The sequence below is a fragment of the Mauremys reevesii genome, linkage group 14 (assembly GCF_016161935.1).
Source record: "Mauremys reevesii isolate NIE-2019 linkage group 14, ASM1616193v1, whole genome shotgun sequence".
NCBI lineage: Eukaryota > Metazoa > Chordata > Testudines > Geoemydidae > Mauremys > Mauremys reevesii.
The window spans coordinates 2,024,189-2,041,916 of record NC_052636.1 but is presented as its reverse complement, the minus strand read 5'-3'; the positions used below and the strand labels follow the sequence as shown (position 1 = coordinate 2,041,916).

General features: G+C 55.5%; 2 protein-coding genes across 2 annotated transcripts in view; both read right to left on the bottom strand.

The window, feature by feature from the left end:
* The window catches only part of LOC120381398 (zinc finger protein 436-like), a 35,994-nt gene extending 24,100 nt beyond the window's left edge, over positions 1 to 11,894 (bottom strand). The window contains exons 1-2 of the mRNA XM_039499590.1: positions 11,661 to 11,894; positions 10,088 to 11,310 (exon numbers count right to left, since the gene is read on the bottom strand). Of these exons, the coding sequence (XP_039355524.1) occupies positions 10,088 to 11,302 (1,215 nt within the window). The 5' untranslated portion in view covers positions 11,303 to 11,310; positions 11,661 to 11,894. The remainder of the gene's footprint in view (positions 1 to 10,087; positions 11,311 to 11,660) is intronic.
* Positions 1 to 17,728, bottom strand: part of LOC120381427 (zinc finger protein 883-like) — a 244,231-nt gene that overhangs the window by 163,070 nt on the left and 63,433 nt on the right. The window lies entirely within an intron of this gene.

Genomic DNA, 17,728 nt, shown 5'->3' with positions numbered 1-17,728 from the left:
ACCCCGATTCCTACCCACTTCGTCACCCCCGATTCCTCCCCACGAGCCACGTCACCCCCGATTCCTCCCCGCCTCGTCACCCCCGATTCCTCCCCCCACGAGCCACGTCACCCCCCAATTCCTCCCCGCCTCGTCACCCCGATTCCTCCCCACGAGCCTCGTCACCGCCGGATTCCCCGCCTCGTCACCCCAATTCCTCCCCACGAGCCTCGTCACCCCGATTCCTCCCACCCGCCTCGTCACCCCGATTCCTCCCCACGAGCCACGTCACCCCGATTCCTCCCCCACGAGCCTCGTCACCCCATTCCTCCCACGAGCCACGTCGCCCCCAATTCCTCCCCACCTCGTCACCCCCGATTCCTCCCCACGAGCCACGTCACCCCCGATTCCTCCCCGCCTCATCACCCCCGATTCCTCCCCCACGAGCCACGTCACCCCCAATTCCTCCCCCGCCTCATCACCCCGATTCCTCCCCTGCCTCCTCACCCCGATTCTTCCCCCCATGAGCCACGTCACCCCGATTCCTCCCCACGAGCCTCGTCACCCCCAATTCCTCCCGCCGAGCCTCGTCACCCCGATTCCTTCCCGCCGAGCCTCGTCACCCCGATTCCTTCCTCGCCTCGTCACCCCGATTCCTACCCCACGAGCCACGTCACCCCAATTCCTCCCCATGCCTCATCACCCCGATTCCTCCCCACGAGCCACGTCACCCCGATTCCTCCCCATGAGCCACGTCAGCCCCCAATTCCTCCCCTCTCCCTGCCCCGTCCTCTCTTATTCCTCCCCCCACGAACACCTACACTCTCCCCAACAGCCACGTCACCCCAATTCCTCCCGCCTCACTCGTCCCCCGATTCCTCCCCACGAGACACGTCACCCCGATTCCTCCCCACGAGCCTCGTCACCCCAATTCCACCCCACGAGCCACGTCACCCCCAATTCCTGCCCCCGCCTCGTCACCGCCTGATTCCTCCCCGCCTCGTCACCCCCAATTCCTCCCCACGAGCCACGTCACCCCGATGGCTCCCCACGAGCCACGTCACCCCCAATTCCTCCCCGCCTCGTCACCCCCAATTCCTCCCCACGCCTCGTCACCCCCGATTACTCCCCTCGAGCCACGTCACCCCCAATTCCTCCCCACGCCTCATCACCCCGATTCCTCCCGCACGAGCCACGTCACCCCCAATTCCTCCCTTGCGAGTCCGTCACCCCCAATTCCTCCCCATACGAGCCCGTCACCCCGATTCCTCCCCCGCCTCGTCACCCCGATTCCTCCCCACGAGCCTCGTCACCCCCGATTCCTCCCCACGAGCCTCGTCACCCCCAATTCCTCCCGAGCCTCGTCACCCCCAATTCCTTCCCACGAGCCACGTCACCTCCCAATTCCTCCCCCCGCCTCGTCACCCCCGGATTCCTTCCCTCGCCTCGTCACCCCAATTCCTCCCCACGAGCCACGTCACCCCCAATTCCTCCCCCGCCTCGTCACTCCCGATTCCACCCCCACGAGCCACGTAACCCCGATTCCTTCCCCACAAGCCACGTAACCCCGATTCATTCCCCACGAGCCTCGTCACCCCCGATTCCTCCTCCCACGAGCCTCGTCACCCCCAATTCCTTTCCCCTCCTCGTCACACCCGATTCCACCCCACGAGCCACGTCACCCCCAATTTCTCCCGCACGAGCCACGTCACCCCCAATTCCTCCCCGCCTTGTCACCCCGATTCCTACCCCACGTCACCCCGATTCCTCCCGCGAGCCCGTCACCCCCGATTCCTCCCCGCCTCGTCACCCCCGATGGCTCCCCACGAGCCTCGTCACCCCTTTAATTCCTCCCCCGCCTCGTCACCGCCCGATTCCTCCCCGCCTCGTCACCCCCAATTCCTCCCCACGAGCCACGTCACCCCCAATTCCTCCCCACGCCTCATCACCCCCGATTCCTCCCGCACGAGCCCGTCACCTCCCAATTCCTCCCGCACGAGCCACGTCACCCCAATTCCCCCCATCTGAGCCCGTCACCCCTATTCCTCCCCGCCTCGTCACCCCCGATTCCTTCCCTCGCCTCGTCACCCCGATTCCTCCCCACGAGCCACGTCACCCTCCAATTCCTCCCCCTCCTTGTCACACCCAATTCCTCCCCACGAGCCACGTCACCCCCGATTCCTCCCCATCTCACCCCGATTCCTCCCCGCCTCGTCACCCCGATTCCACCCCACGAGCCACGTCACCCCCAATTCCTCCCGCCGAGCCACGTCACCCCCAATTCCTCCCCCACGAGCCACGTCACCCCCGATTCCTTCCTCTCCCGCCTCGTCACCCCCAATTCCTCTCCCGCCTCGTCACCCCCAATTCCTCTCCCGCCTTGTCACCCCGATTCCTACCCACGTCACCCCGATTCCTCCCGCACGAGCCACGTCACCCCCGATTCCTCCCCGCCTCGTCACACCCGATTCCTCCCCACGAGCCACGTCACGCCCGATTCCTCCCCGCCTCGTCACCCCCGATTCCTCCCCACGAGCCTCGTCACGCGGATTCCCCGCCTCGTCACCCCCAATTCCTCCCCCACGAGCCTCGTCACCCCGATTCCTCCCACCCGCCTCGTCACCCCGATTCCTCCCCACGAGCCACGTCACCCCGATTCCTCCCCACGAGCCTCGTCACCCCCATTCCTCCCCCAGCCACGTCGCCCCCAATTCCTCCCCACCTCGTCACCCCGATTCCTCCCCACGAGCCACGTCACCCCCGATTCCTCCCCGCCTCATCACCCCCGATTCCTCCCCACGAGCCACGTCACCCCCAATTCCTCCCCCGCCTCATCACCCCGATTCCTCCCCTGCCTCCTCACCCCGATTCTTCCCCCATGAGCCACGTCACCCCGATTCCTCCCCACGAGCCTCGTCACCCCCAATTCCTCCCCGCACGAGCCTCGTCCCCCCCCGGTTCCTTCCCGCGAGCCTCGTCACCCCCGATTCCTTCCTCGCCTCGTCACCCCGATTCCTACCCCCACGAGCCACGTCACCCCAATTCCTCCCCATGCCTCATCACCCCGATTCCTCCCCACGAGCCACGTCACCCCGATTCCTCCCCATGAGCCACGTCAGCCCCAATTCCTCCCCTCTCCCCTGCCCCGTCACTCTCTTATTCCTCCCCCCACGAACACCTACACTCTCCCCCAACCGCCACGTCACCCCCCAATTCCTCCCCCGCCTCGTCACCCCCCGATTCCTCCCCACGAGACCGTCACCCCCGATTCCTCCCCACGAGCCTCGTCACCCCAATTCCACCCCACGAGCCACGTCACCCCAATTCCTTCCCTCGCCTCGTCACCCCCAATTCCTCCCCGCCTCATTACCCCCAATTCCTCCCCACGAGCCTCGTCACCCCGATTCCTCCCCACGAGCCACGTCACCCCCAATTCCTCCCCACGCCTCATCACCGCCCGATTCCTCCCACGAGCCACGTCACCCCCGATTCCTCCCCATGAGGCCACATCAGCCCCCAATTCCTCCCCTCTCCCTGCCCGTCACTCTTTGATTCCTCCCCCACAAACCCCTACACTCTCCCGCACAGCGTCACCCCAATTCCTCCCCCCACGAGCCTCGTCACCCCGATTCCTTCCCTTACACCTCGTCACCCCGATTCCTCCCCCACGAGCCACGTCACCCCCAATTGCTCCCCACGCCTCATCACCCCGATTCCTCCCCCACGAGCCACGTCACCCCGATTCCTCCCCATGAGCCACGTCAGCCCCCATTCCTCCCCACGAGCCACGTCGCCCCCAATTCCTCCCCGCCTCGTCACCCCCGATTCCTCCCCACGAGACACGTCACCCCGATTCCTCCCCACGCCTCGTCACCCCCGATTCCTCCCCACGAGCCTCGTCACCCCGATTCCTTCCCTCACGCCTCGTCACCCCCAATTCCTCCCTTACGAGCCTCGTCACCCCCAATTCCTCCCGCACGAGCCTCATCACCCCGATTCCTCCCCACGAGCCACGTCACCCCCGATTCCTCCCCATGAGCCACGTCAGCCCCCAATTCCTCCCCTCTCCCTGCCCCGTCACTCTCTGATTCCTCCCCACGAACCCCTATACTCTCCCCCAACAGCCACGTCACCCCCAATTCCTCCCCGCCTCGTCACCCCCAATTCCTCCCCACGAGCCTCGTCACCCCGATTCCTTCCCTCACGCCTCGTCACCCCGATTCCTCCCCACGAGCCACGTCACCCCCAATTCCTCCCCGCCTCATCACCCCGATTCCACCGCACGAGCCACGTCACCCCCCGATTCCTTCTCCCCACGAGCCACGTCATCCCCGATTCCTTCCCCACGAGCCTCTCGTCACCCCGATTCCTCTCCCACCTCATCACCCCCAATTCCTCCCCCTCCTCGTCACACCCGATTCCACCCCACGAGCCACGTCACCCCCAATTCCTCCCCGCACGAGCCACGTCACCCCAATTCCTCCCCGCCACGTCACCCCGATTCCTCCCGCCACGTCACCCCCAATTCCTCCCCGCCTCGTCACCCCGATTCCACCCCCACGAGCCACGTCACCCCCGATTCCTTCCCACGAGCCACGTCATCCCCGATTCCTTCCCCACGAGCCTCGTCACCCCCGATTCCTCTCCCACCTCATCACCCCCAATTCCTTCCCCTCCTCGTCACACCCCGATTCCACCCCACGAGCCACGTCACCCCAATTCCTCCCGCCGAGCCACGTCACCCCGATTCCTCCCCACGAGCCACGTCACCCCGATTCCTCCCGCTGAGCCACGTCACCTCCGATTCCTCCCCGCCTCGTCACCCCGATTCCTCCCCACGAGCCACATCACCCCCGATTCCTCCCCACGAGCCACGTGACCCCGATTCTTCCCCCGCCTCGTCACCCCCAATTCCTCCCCTCCTCGTCACACCCGATTCCACCCCACGAGCCACGTCACCCCGATTCCACCCCACGAGCCACGTCACCCCAATTCCTCCCACGAGCCACGTCACCCCCAATTCCTCCCCGCCTCGTCACCCCGATTCCTCCCGCATAGCGTCACCCCGATTCCTCCCCGCCTCGTCACACCCGATTCCTTCCCCACGAGCCACGTCACCCCCAATTCCTCCCCGCCTCTTCACCCTATTCCTCCCCCGACGAGCCTCTTCACCCCCCAATTCCTCCCCCGCCTCGTCACCCCGATTCCTCCCCGCCTCGTCACCCCAATTTCTCTCCCCACGAGCCTCGTCACCCCGATTCCTCCCCACGAGCCTTGTCACCCCGATTCCTCCCCACGAGCCACGTCACCCCCGATTCCTTCCCCTCCACCTCGTCACCCCCAATTCCTTCCCCTCCACCTCGTCACCCCCCAATTCCTCTTCCCACGAGCCACGTCATCCCCCGATTCCTTCCCCTACGAGCCTCATCACCCCCCGATTCCTTCCCTCACGCCTCGTCACCCCCAATTCCTTCCCTCACGCCTCGTCACCCCGATTCCTCCCCACGAGCCTCGTCACCCCCGATTCCTTCCCTCATGCCTCGTCACCCCGATTCCTCCCGACGAGCCACGTCACCCCCAATTCCTCCCCGCCTCGTCACCCCGATTCCACCCCGACGAGCCACGTCACCCCGATTCCTTCCCCACGAGCCATGTCATCCCCGATTCCTTCCCCCACGAGCCTCGTCACCCCCGATTCCTCTCCCCACCTCATCACCCCCATTCCTTCCCCCTCCTCGTCACACCCGATTCCACCCCACGAGCCACGTCACCCCCAATTCCTCCCGCGAGCCACGTCACCCCGATTCCTCCCCACGAGCCACGTCACCCCCGATTCCTCCCCACGAGCCACGTCACCCCCAATTCCTCCCGCTTGAGCCACGTCACCTCCCGATTCCTCCCCGCCTCGTCACCCCGATTCCTCCCCACGAGCCACATCACCCCGATTCCTCCCCACGAGCCACGTGACCCCCGATTCCTCCCCGCCTCGTCACCCCCAATTCCTCCCCTCCTCGTCACCCCGATTCCACCCCCACGAGCCACGTCACCCCCAATTCCTCCCCACGAGCCACGTCACCCCCAATTCCTCCCCCGCCTCGTCACCCCCGATTCCTCCCGCCACGTCACCCCGATTCCTCCCCGCCTCGTCACACCCGATTCCTTCCCCACGAGCCACGTCACCCCCAATTCCTCCCCGCCTCGTCACCCAATTCCTCCCCACGAGCCACGTCACCCCGATTCCTCCCCACGAGCCACGTCACCCCGATTCCTCCCCACCAGCGTCACCCCGATTCCTCCCCTGCCTCGTCACCCCGATTCCTCCCCCACGAGCCTCGTCACCCCCAATTCCTCCCCGCCTCGTCACCCCGATTCCTCCCCGCCTCGTCACCCAATTTCTCTCCCACGAGCCTCGTCACCCCGATTCCTCCCACGAGCCTCGTCACCCCGATTCCTTCCTCCACCTCGTCACCCCGATTCCTTCCTCCACCTCGTCACCCCAATTCCTCTTCCCACGAGCCACGTCATCCCCGATTCCTTCCCTCCGCCTCGTCACCCCAATTCCTCCCCACGAGCCGTCACCCCGATTCCTCCCCGCCTCGTCACCCAATTCCTCTCCCCACGAGCCACGTCACCCCGATTCCTCCCCACGAGCCTCGTCACCCCGATTCCTCCCCGAGCCTCGTCACCCCGATTCCTCCCCACGAGCCACGTCACCCGATTCCTTCCTCCACCTCGTCACCCCAATTCCTTCCTCCACCTCGTCACCCCCAATTCCTCTTCCCACGAGCCACGTCATCCCCGATTCCTTCCCCTCCTCGTCACCCCCATTTCCTCCCCACGAGCGCGTCACCCCGATTCCTCCCCTGCCTCATCACCCCAATTCCTCCCCACGAGCCTCGTCACCCCCAATTCCTCCCCGCCTCGTCACCCAATTCCTCCCCCACGAGCCACGTCACCCCCGATTCCTCCCACGAGCCACGTCACCCCAATTCCTCCCCTGAGCCACGTCACCCCCAATTCCTTCCCCCGTCTCACCTGGGGCTCCGGAGGCTGCCAGCCGCAGTGTGATTCTCCTGCAGCGGGGGCGGCGGCGGCTGCTAGGAGACAGCTGCAGAGCCCAGCGTCCTTTGCCCCAGGCTGCGCTACCTTCCCCCCAATTCCTCTCACCTCCCCTAATCCCGCCCGGGACCCCTCCAGCCCGGACGTAGGTATCTGTGCCTCCCACAAACCCCCGAAGCCGCCCTGGGACCACTCCAGCCTGGATATAGGTAATGTGCCCCAAACGAATGACCTATTCCCCACCAGGACCCCTACAGCATAGACGTAGGTATCTGTGCCCCCCCGCAACCCACCTAAGACCCCCCCGGCACCACTCCAGCTTGGATGTAGTATCTGAGCCCCCCCTGGGACCCTACAGCCTGGATTAATGGATCTGTGCACCCCCACTAACCCCTTAATCCCCCTCGGGCCCCCTATAGTATGGACATAGATATCTGTGCCCCCCACAAACCCCCTAAGTGCCTGGGGACCCCTCCAGCCTTAACGTAGGTATCTGTGGTCCCCACAAACCGCCTAAGCCCCCCCGGGACTCCTCCAGCCTGGATGTAGGTGTTTGTGCCCCCCCCACGAACCCTGCATCCCCCTCGGGACCCCGACAGCCTTAACGTAGGTATCTGTGGTCCCCACAAACCGCCTAAGCCCCCCCGGGACTCCTCCAGCCTGGATAGGTATCTGTGCCCCCCCGCCAGGACCCCCTAATGCCCCCCAGGAACCCTATAGCCCGGACGTAGGTATCTGTGCTCCCTAGGAACCCCCCATTCCTGCAGCAACCCCTCCAGCCTGGACCTACGTATCTGTGTCCCCCACGACCCCCTAAGCCCCCCGGGACCCCTACAGCCTGGACATAGGTAATGTGCCCCAAACGAATGACCTATTCCCCACCAGGACCCCTACAGCATAGACATAGGTATCTGAGCCGCCCCGCAACCCACCTAAGACCCCCCCGTGGCCCCTCCAGCCGGGACATAGGCCACTGTGCCCCCCACGAACCCCCTAAGCTGCCCCAGGACCCCTTTAGCCTTGACATAGGTATCTGTGCCACCCACAACCCCCTAAGCCCCCCCCAGGAGAAAGGTATCTGTGCACCCCCTGAAGCCCATAAGCCCTACAGGGACTTCTACAGCCTGGACGTTGGTATCTGTGCCCCAAATAAACCCCCTAAGCCCCCCGGACCCCTCCAGTCTGCACGTAGGTATCTGTGACCCCCACGAACCCCCTAAGCCCCTGGGACCCCTCCAGTCTGCACGTAGGTATCTGTGACCCCCACGAACCCCATAGCCCCCCCCCAGGAGCCCTACAGCCTGGACGTAGGTATCTCTGCCCCCCATAAACTCCCTAAGCCCCTGGGACCCCTCCAGTCTGCATGTAGGTATCTGTGACCCCCAGAAACCCCCACGCTGTAGAGGTCCCAGGGGGTCATGGGGGGCACAGATACCTACATCCAGGCTGTAGGGGTCTCTGGTGTGCTTAGAGGGTTGTGGGGGGCACAGATACCTACGTCCAGGCTGGAGGGGTCCTGGGGGGCTTAGGGGGTTGTGGGGGGCACAGATACCTACATCCAGGCTGGAGGGGTACCGGGGTGGCTTAGGGGGTTTCTGGGGGTCACAGATACCTACGTGCAGACTGGAGGGGTCGCTGGGGTGCTTAGGAAGTCGGATCGGGCACAGATACCTACGTCCAGGCTATAGGGGTCCTGAGGGGATTGGGGGTTGAGGGGGGCCAAGATACCTACGCCCAGGCTGGAGGGATCCCTGGGGGTTTAGGGCATTTGTGGGGGGCACAGATACAATGTCCTGGCTGTAGGGATTCCAGGGGGGTTTAGGGGGTCGTGGGGGCACAGATACCTACATCCAGGCTGGAGGGGTTGGGTTTAGGGGGTGAGGGGTTGGGGTAGGGGGTACCACATAGCTATCCCTGAGCTATTTGTAAATATTACAAATTATTTGTAATAAAAATAATATAAAGTGAGCAATGTACACTTCGTATTCTGTGTGGTAATTGAACTCAATATAGTCCAAAATGTAGAAAACATCCAAGAATATTTTAAAGACTAATAGAGTAGTCTGGAAGGAGGGATAGCTCAGTGATTTGAGCAGTGGCCTGCTAAACCCAGGGTTGTGAGTTCAATCCTTGAGGGGGCCACTTAGGGATCTGGGGCAAAAATCAATACTTGGTCCTGCTAGTGAAGGCAGGGGGCTGGACTTGATGACATTGCAAGGTCCCTTCCAGTTCTAGGAGATGGATATATCACCTATTATTATAATACTATTTACTTACAGTGCAACTAATTGCAGAATTAATCATAATTATTTTTTTTATTTGCTTGACCAGCCCTAGCTTTATTTTCAAAAGTTCTAGCATCATAATGGAAAACTAAACAAAACAAACTCTCCATCTCCAAACAATGTCATCTCAGTAGGAAAAATCCTAGAAGAGGCTTTCCCAACAGTTGGAAACTGGGATTTCAACTCCCAGCGATCATGCTGTGTTTGACATCCATTCAAATTCCCCTTGCAAGTCTGTGACACTGTCATCTCAGTTTCAAAAATACTGTTTTATGATCCAAGAAAGTAAAATGTGATTCCCAAACAGAGGGCTGAGAACACTGAATCATAAGACATGACAGGTAGAGGTGTAGAAAGTGGAGAAGATAAATTATCTTGGCCACCATATATGGGGTATTTTTTAATTGAAAAAATACTTGTGTTTTTACATTAGGATAGCTTATTGAAGCTAGCTAACTCCATGGAAAATCCTAGTGGAGTCAAGGCCCACATACGCCTCCATGTACCTAGCTGAGGTCACGCCTGGTTCCCCAACCTGGGACTGAGGGACATTGCAGTTGGAGGGACACACACTTCCATGGCATAGGACAAAGGAGTTGCTGAAAAAGATGGTGGGATTCACCCCAGGGGAGGGTGAGCTACAAAAGGGAAAAGCAGATGACTCAGCTGGGGGAATTGAAAGACCATGGGGACACAATGCTTCCTTTAAGCTCACTGTGTGAGAATTAGCAAAAGGAAAACAAAATCTTTCCTCAGTTCTAGACAAGGTTTTTATGGCGTTTCTCTCTCTTGCAGGATTTCTCCCCTGTGTGGATCTTCTGATGCCTAATAAGGTGTGAGTGCTGAAGGAAGGTTTTCCTGCACTCACAACATTCATAGGGTTTGTCCCCAGTGTGGATCCTCTGATGGCCAATAAGGGCTGAGCGCTGAGGGAAGGTTTTCCCACACTCACAGCATTCATAGGGCCTTTCCCCTGTATGGATCCTCTGATGCTTAATAAGGGTTGAGCGCTCAGTGAAAGTTTTCCCGCACTCACAGCATGCACAGGGCCTTTCCCCTGTGTGGATCCTCTGATGCTTAATAAGGGATGAGCGCTCAGTGAAGGTTTTCCCGCACTCACTGCATTCATAGGGTTTCTCCCCTGTGTGGATCCTCTGATGGTTAATGAGGACTGAGCTCCAAGCGAAGGTTTTCCCACACTCACTGCATTCGTAGGGTTTCTCCCCCGTATGGATCCTCTGATGGCTAATTAAGGCTGAGCTCCGAGTGAAGGTTTTCCCGCACTCCCGGCATTCATAGGGTTTCTCCCCTGTGTGGATCCTTTGATGGTTAGTAAGGGTTGAGCTCTGAGAGAAGGTTTTCCCACACTCACAGCATTCATAGGGTTTCTCCCCTGTGTGGATTCGCTGATGGTCAATGAGGCTCGAGCGCTCAGTGAAGGTTTTCCCGCACTCACGGCATTCATAGGGTTTCTCCCCTGTGTGGATCCTCTGATGGCTAATGAGGACTGAGCTCCAAGCAAAGGTTTTCCCGCACTCACAGCATTCATAGGGTTTCTCCCCTGTGTGGATCCTCTGATGGTTAATTAAGGCTGAGCTCCGAGTGAAGGTTTTCCTGCACTCACAACATTCATAGGGTTTCTCCCCTTTATGGATTCTCTCATGTGTAACAGGACGCGAGCGCCTACTGAACTTTTTCCCACACTCAACACGTGCGTTATTTCTCTCTCCCATGGGGATTCTCTGCTGCGCCGTGGTTTCCTTGTGGCCTTTGTGAGTTCCCTGATCATTAACAGATTTACCAGCTTTTTGCATTGGCTGATTTTCCTGTTGTTTCTCTGGCCTGTGCTGACTCTCACAGGCTTTTCCCTGCTCACAAGTCCTGGACACACTCCCTTTGCATCTTTGCAATAAAGACCCTTGTGGTTCCACTTCATCATCTTCCTGCTGAGGATTCTGCTCCATGATCTCTCTCACCATCTCATCACCTGCTAGGACAGAGAAAGAAAAATCTCAGAAACAGGAATGGAAAAGACCAAAAAAACAGCTGAAAATGGAAAAAAAAAAAACCAGGGACTGAATTTCACCAAACTCTTTCTTAAAGGGGAAGAGAGGAAAGGAGCAATTCTACATCCAGTTCCTATCCAAACACTCTAGGAGAAGGAAGTTTGGGGAAGGAGATATACTGCCAGGAGTTAGTCAGGATGGGTTGAGCAATAGCTGCCCTGAGGATATGACCCCTGCTGGGAACAATCGTGAACACAGAGAGCTCACGAGGTCTTTGTTGGGAATTCCAGCTATTTTCTTCAGGCATTGAGTTGGTTTAATGATCACTCACCTGTATAGCTGCCTATCAAGAGCTTTCTTTCCTCTGAGTCCTGGAGATCCGTGGAAAACAAGTGAGATCAGGTGAATTTGTGGGACTTTTGTCACACACAAAAAAATTGTTATTTTAACCACAGCCCATTCTAAAGCAGTAAAATCCTGGGGTCAGCTCCCCAGGTGCCCCAAGGTTCAGGGCTCTTTTCTTATGAGGTATTTAGCTGTGCCCATGTCTACTAGGAACATACACACCAGACACTCATGATCAAAAGGGCTCTTAAAACCCAGAGCAGGTAACTCCATGTCACAGAAAGGGAAGACTCCAGCCAGAGGGGAAGTCCCCCTAGAACTGTTTCATACTGACAGAGAGAGGGCCACAGTCACTGGAGGAGAGAGAAAGGCCTGAGACCTGACAGCTGAGGGGGGACACTCAGAGAGGTGAGGAAGGGCACAGAGAGGCAGCCCTGCCAATCACTGTGACCCCCCACGCTCCTTCCTCTAACTGCTCTCACCCTTCCACACCTCCAGGGACCCAAGGAAAAATCTCTCCTTGGGTTCTCTCCTCTCCTCCCATGGCCCACACCCCTCCTTCCTACCAGTTCCCCTAAATTATCTGCTCCCCAACCCTCATCCCATTATCTCAGTTGTTTCTTAGTCTTGATTCCCAAGAGCTCCTGCCAGAAATGGGTCCCTTTGCAAGCACCCTTATTTACTGGAGCACTCTCTACCCAGCACCCATGATACCTTAACTCTAACCAGCACCAAGCTTTCCAGGTCCTTGGTTTCCATTATGTCCAGCCCTCCACAGCATCCTAACTCTCTACAGCAGCTATTTCATGGCATCCCCACCCCTTACCACTGCCCCCAGTCCTCCCAGCACACAGGAGGTCTTTGCCCCAAAGCTTTCTCTCCCCGCTCTCTAACACCCTCCCTCCCACTGCCCAGAATCTCCCCATTAGTATCATTTAATATTCCTGTCCCCGTAGCACCTAACAACACTATTCGTGGACTTGGATCCCATTCAGCTGGACATTCTGCAAACAAAAACCGGTCTCTGCATTAAAGATCTGACAACCTACAAATAAGAGAAGAGAAAGATGGATACAGACAGACACAGGTGTCACACACAGTTTCCTGTGATATCCTGGACCATCCTTATTGAAGTCAACCCTTATTGAATTAAGTTCTCAGTATCCTTGGATTTCATTTTATTAAAAATATGAGTGCGTATGTATTACCATGGGATGGTCTTTAACGTCTCCAGGGAGGAGACCTGGCTAACATAAGCCTTAGGAAGTCTTATGAGCTTCAAAAGACTCTTTGAAACAATGTGCTAAACAAAGGTAAATGGGATTACAAGGAACTACTTGGGAGAAGGAGAAGGCAACTTCTCACCTCCACTCAAAACCTATGGCAGCTGCACTCTGAGAAGAAACCATTGGCTGCTGATCACCTGTTACATGAACACAAGTTCTACTCCTGAGGTAATTCTGCACCAAAAATTAAAATTTCTGCCCACATTTTAAAATTCTGTAAAATTCTACATATTTTATTTGTCAAAATAATACAATATAATCATGCCATTTTTAATTATTTTGGTAATTTATTTCAAAATACCTGTCAGCAAGTATGTCTGTAACAATACAGACTAAAAATAAGATCCAGGAAATGTTTTTTGACAAATACATTCCTTACAAGGAATATTAATACAGAGCTCTGAGTAAGAATTCATTTAAACCACAATACAGGAATGTATTTCATGCATTCCACAGAAGCAGTGCAAAAGCCTGGGGGAGGGGGAGTCAGCGGTAATGGAGATGAGGAGGAGGAAAGTAAATGCTGGGAAGGGGCCTGGGTGTGAACCTCGAGGGTTTTTTGGTGTGGTGGGGCAAGTATGGAACAGGCTATTGGGCTGGGGGGGTGGGGTTTGAAAGGGATTGTTAGGGAGCATCCCCCATGCAAAGCCTGGCTGACCCCTAGTCTCTCTCGGTCAGACACATCTGCACATGTCCTCATGTGTCCTGACCCCTTCTCCACACTGCCCCCAGGTGGCCCCACACCTCCCACTCAGCAACCCCCTCACTCAGGTGTCCCTGCCCCCCTCTCCCCATGTGGCCATGCACCCCCACTCCCTTTCAGCCCTCACCTCAGTCTGTTCCCCCCACTAGCTCTTGAACCCCAGTTTGAGATTCCCCAGCAGCCCCATGTGCCCCACGCTGTCCATTCCCCACCCCTCCATATTCTGTGCCTCCTGACCTGGCTCCATGGATACGGCACTGTGAGGACCCTCGCCTCTCCTTTTCCCTATCTGCAGCTGGAGCCGCTTGTGCCCAAGAGCAACTGCTCTCTGGCCTGGCACCACAGCAGCCCCTGGGGCAGACGCCCAAACTGGATAAGAGGGTGACTTACAGATGCACAGGCATGCTTGTTCTGAGCTAACCACCACAGAAAAAACTCTTGGTGGGGTCTGAAGGTCTGTTCACCTGCCTGAGCCCTTGTTGGGATTGAGGTGAGCTCCGGTAAGCTTATTAGCATGCGTATAGGTTCTGTTATTGTTTTTCATATGTTCTTTCTGTAATGCTTTTACCTTGAGAATCATTGTTTGCTGGGAAAGGGCAGTCTGGTAACTTAACTGGGGTAGTTATGCTGTTCATAGCCTTTGAGGAAGGAAGGCAAAGCAGGTCTGCTGAGAGGATCTGTCTTGTTGGGGAATTCACAGGGTAGGCAGGGAGCTGTGCAGCCAGGAGATACCCCAGTCAGGAGAGAGATGTAGGTTTCCACCCAAGAGAGGTGACATCTAGGCAGCCTGAGAGTGGGTGCCCTTGCTGGACCACAGAGGGGCATACAGGTGCAATGGCCATGAACAGTGACGGGGGAGCACAAGAAAACAATAAGACATTTGTTACCCTGATAGACAGTGGTCTCAGCACACAACCCACCTAATCACTGTCACGTGTTTGAAAGCTTCATGGAACTGGGGAGTTGGACGGAGGGATGGGAAGGGGGCTAACCAAATAGGTCTCAGGATGTTTATGGGGAGCAAGGAGTAGCATGGAAGAAAGCATAGAACAATACAAAGGAAGGCCTCAAGGGAACTCACAAAGTTATCAAGCCCAGCCCGCTGTGCTATGACAGGATCAAGCAAGCCTAGACCATACCTCACAGGTGTTTGTCCAACCTGTTTTTTTAAAACTTCCAATGATGTGGAATCCACAACATCCCTTGGAAGCCTATTCCAGAGCATAACTATCCTTACAGTTAGAAAGTTTTTCCTAATATCTAACAAACTGCAAAGTAAGCTCATTAAGGACCTGGTGGAAGATATCTCTGAGTCATTAGTGATAATTTTTGAAGAGGTCTTAAAATCAGCAGGGCCTGATGAAAGACATCCAAGAAACTCCAGTGATTAGGAAAAGGCAGGTGTTAGTAATAGGAGATTCAATCATTAGAAACATAGATATCTGGATTTGTGATGACTGGGAGAACAGTACGGTGACTTGCCTGCCTGGTGCGAAGGTTGAGGATCTCTCAAGGCATCGAGATAGACTTATGTGTAGTGCTGGGAAGGAGACGGTGGTTGTGGTACATGTAGGTACCAATGACATAGGGAAGGGTAGAAGAGAGGTCCTGGAGGCCAAATTTAGGCTGCTAGGAAAGAGACTGCAATCCAGGACCTCTATGGTAGCATTCTCAGAAATGCTCCCAGTTCCAGGCGCAGGGCCAGGTAGGCAGGCAGAGCTTCAGAGTCTCAATGCGTGGATGAGATGATGGTGTATAGAGGAGGGGTTTAGATTCATTAGGAACTGGGGAAACTTTTGGGATGGGGGAGCCTATACAGGAAGGATGGGCTCCACCTAAACCAAAGTGGATCCAGACTGCTGGCACTTAACATTAAAAAGGTTGCAGAGCAGTTTTTAAACTAAGAGAAGGTGGAAAGCCGATTGTTGCAGAGGAGCACGTGGATCGGACAGAGACTTCTCTTAGAGAAGAATCTATTGACAGAAATTCGCTAGGTTTTAGTCAGGAGGAGAGGATGGAAGAGGATAAAGCATGAAAAAGAATAAAACATAAAAAAGAATCTGACATCAGAAAAGGGCAGACAAATAAACAGTGACAAGTTTGTAGCCCAGTGGGCCAGCTTACCTGTATTATATTCATTGCTTTGTTATCCTGCTTTATTATATTCAGTAGTAATACAAGGAACCTACAGGCTTTTATCCTGTAAGATTTGGCTTTAGTAAATAGTGTGAGGCTTGAGGCCTGTAACCTTTGGTACAGATAAACTTAAGTAACTCATAAGTTATACAGAACTGGAAGCAGCATGCAAGGGGGGGAGGGGGGGGATTTTGTCCAGAATACTGACCTCAGCCACCCACAGAACACAGGTGACCCCAACACAAAACACCAGCATCCGGAAAGTTCCGGACAGGACCTCTGAATGCAAAGCTGCCATGACAGCAAATTGACATGTATGTTAATAGGGTAACATCATATATAAACTATAGAAAACGGACACCTTAAGGGGAGGAAATACAAATAAGGACCTCTATTGAATATGGCAGCATCAGCGTAACCTAGTATAAAAGTAACATCCCAGGGGCAGCGGATAGGTCGGAAAGATGTAGACCTTGGGAGGGGCCAGAATGACGGCCACGGGGGAAGAGGAGGAGGATGATGATGGTGATGAGAAAGAGAATGGTTAAGTATGAAAGATAAGGGTGTAAGTATGGACGTCCAAACGTACTTTCTGTATTATCTCTATCTGCTTTGTTAAGTTTAAGTGTGTGTATAATCTTTTGCTAAATTATTAATAAATCATATATTTATGTATCTAGAAAGAGTTCCCATAGTGTGAGTGTTGCACCTGAGCACATCGGAGTTCCCAAATTATATGATAACTTTACAACAATCTTACCGGGCCTGATCTTGGGACAAGAACCTGTTAATCCTCAAGATACAATTCTATTTACCCAACTTTGGGTCAGGCTACAAGTTTTTAAAGTGCTTGTACACAAATGCTAGAAGTCTAAATAATAAGATGGGTGAACGAGAGTGCCTTGTATTAAAGGAGGATACAGAAGCTTCCCGACATATGCAAGCGTTCCGTTCCGGAATGCCTTGCGTGAGTCAAATTTTGCGTAAGTTGGGAACGTATCTCTGACAATTACGCAAAAAAAAAAGCTTACAGGATTTATGGACCTTTTTCCGTAAGTCTGGATTTCTGTAAATCAGGATTGCGTAACCTGGGGAGCATCTGTATTGATATAAGAGGCATCACAGAAACCTGGTGGAGTGAGGACAATCACTGGGACACAATATATCGGAACAGGTCATGCGGGGGGGAGGGAGTGGCATTGTATGTGAAAGAAAATGTAGAATCAAATAAGAACAATAAGGATGGCCAAATTAGGTCAGATCAAAGGTCCACCCAGCCCAGTATCCCGTCTACCAACAGTGGCCAATGCCAGGTGCCCCAGAGAGAATGAAGCTAACAGGTAATGATCAAGTGATCTCTCTCCTGCCATCCATCTCCACCCTCTGACAAACAGAGGCTAGGGACACCATTCCTTACCCATCCTGGCTAATAGCCATTAATGGACTTAACCTCCATGAATTTATCCAGTTCCCTTTTAAACATTGTTATAGTCCTAGCCTTCACAACCTCCTCAGGCAAGGAGTTCCACAAGTTGACTGTGCGCTGTGTGAAGAAGAACTTCCTTTTATTTGTTTTAAACCTGCTGCCCATTAATTTCATTTGGTGGCCCCTAGTTCTTATATTGTGGGACCTTTTCCTTATTCACTTTCTCCACATCGCTTATAATTTTATATACCTCTATCATATCCCCCCTTAGCTTTTCCAAGCTGAAAAGCCCTAGCCTCTTTAATCTCTCCTCATATGGGACCCGTTCCAAACTCCACACTGCATTTTTGAGTGCAGCTTGCAATACACGGGGAGCAGCACTGAAAACTTCCCCTGTGTCCCCTAGGTGACTCTGTAGAATATCAATCTCCTCAGGGGAACACAGAACAGCAAGGGAGCAGATGCTGCAAGTGTCTATGTACAGACCTGGTCCTTATGCTGCA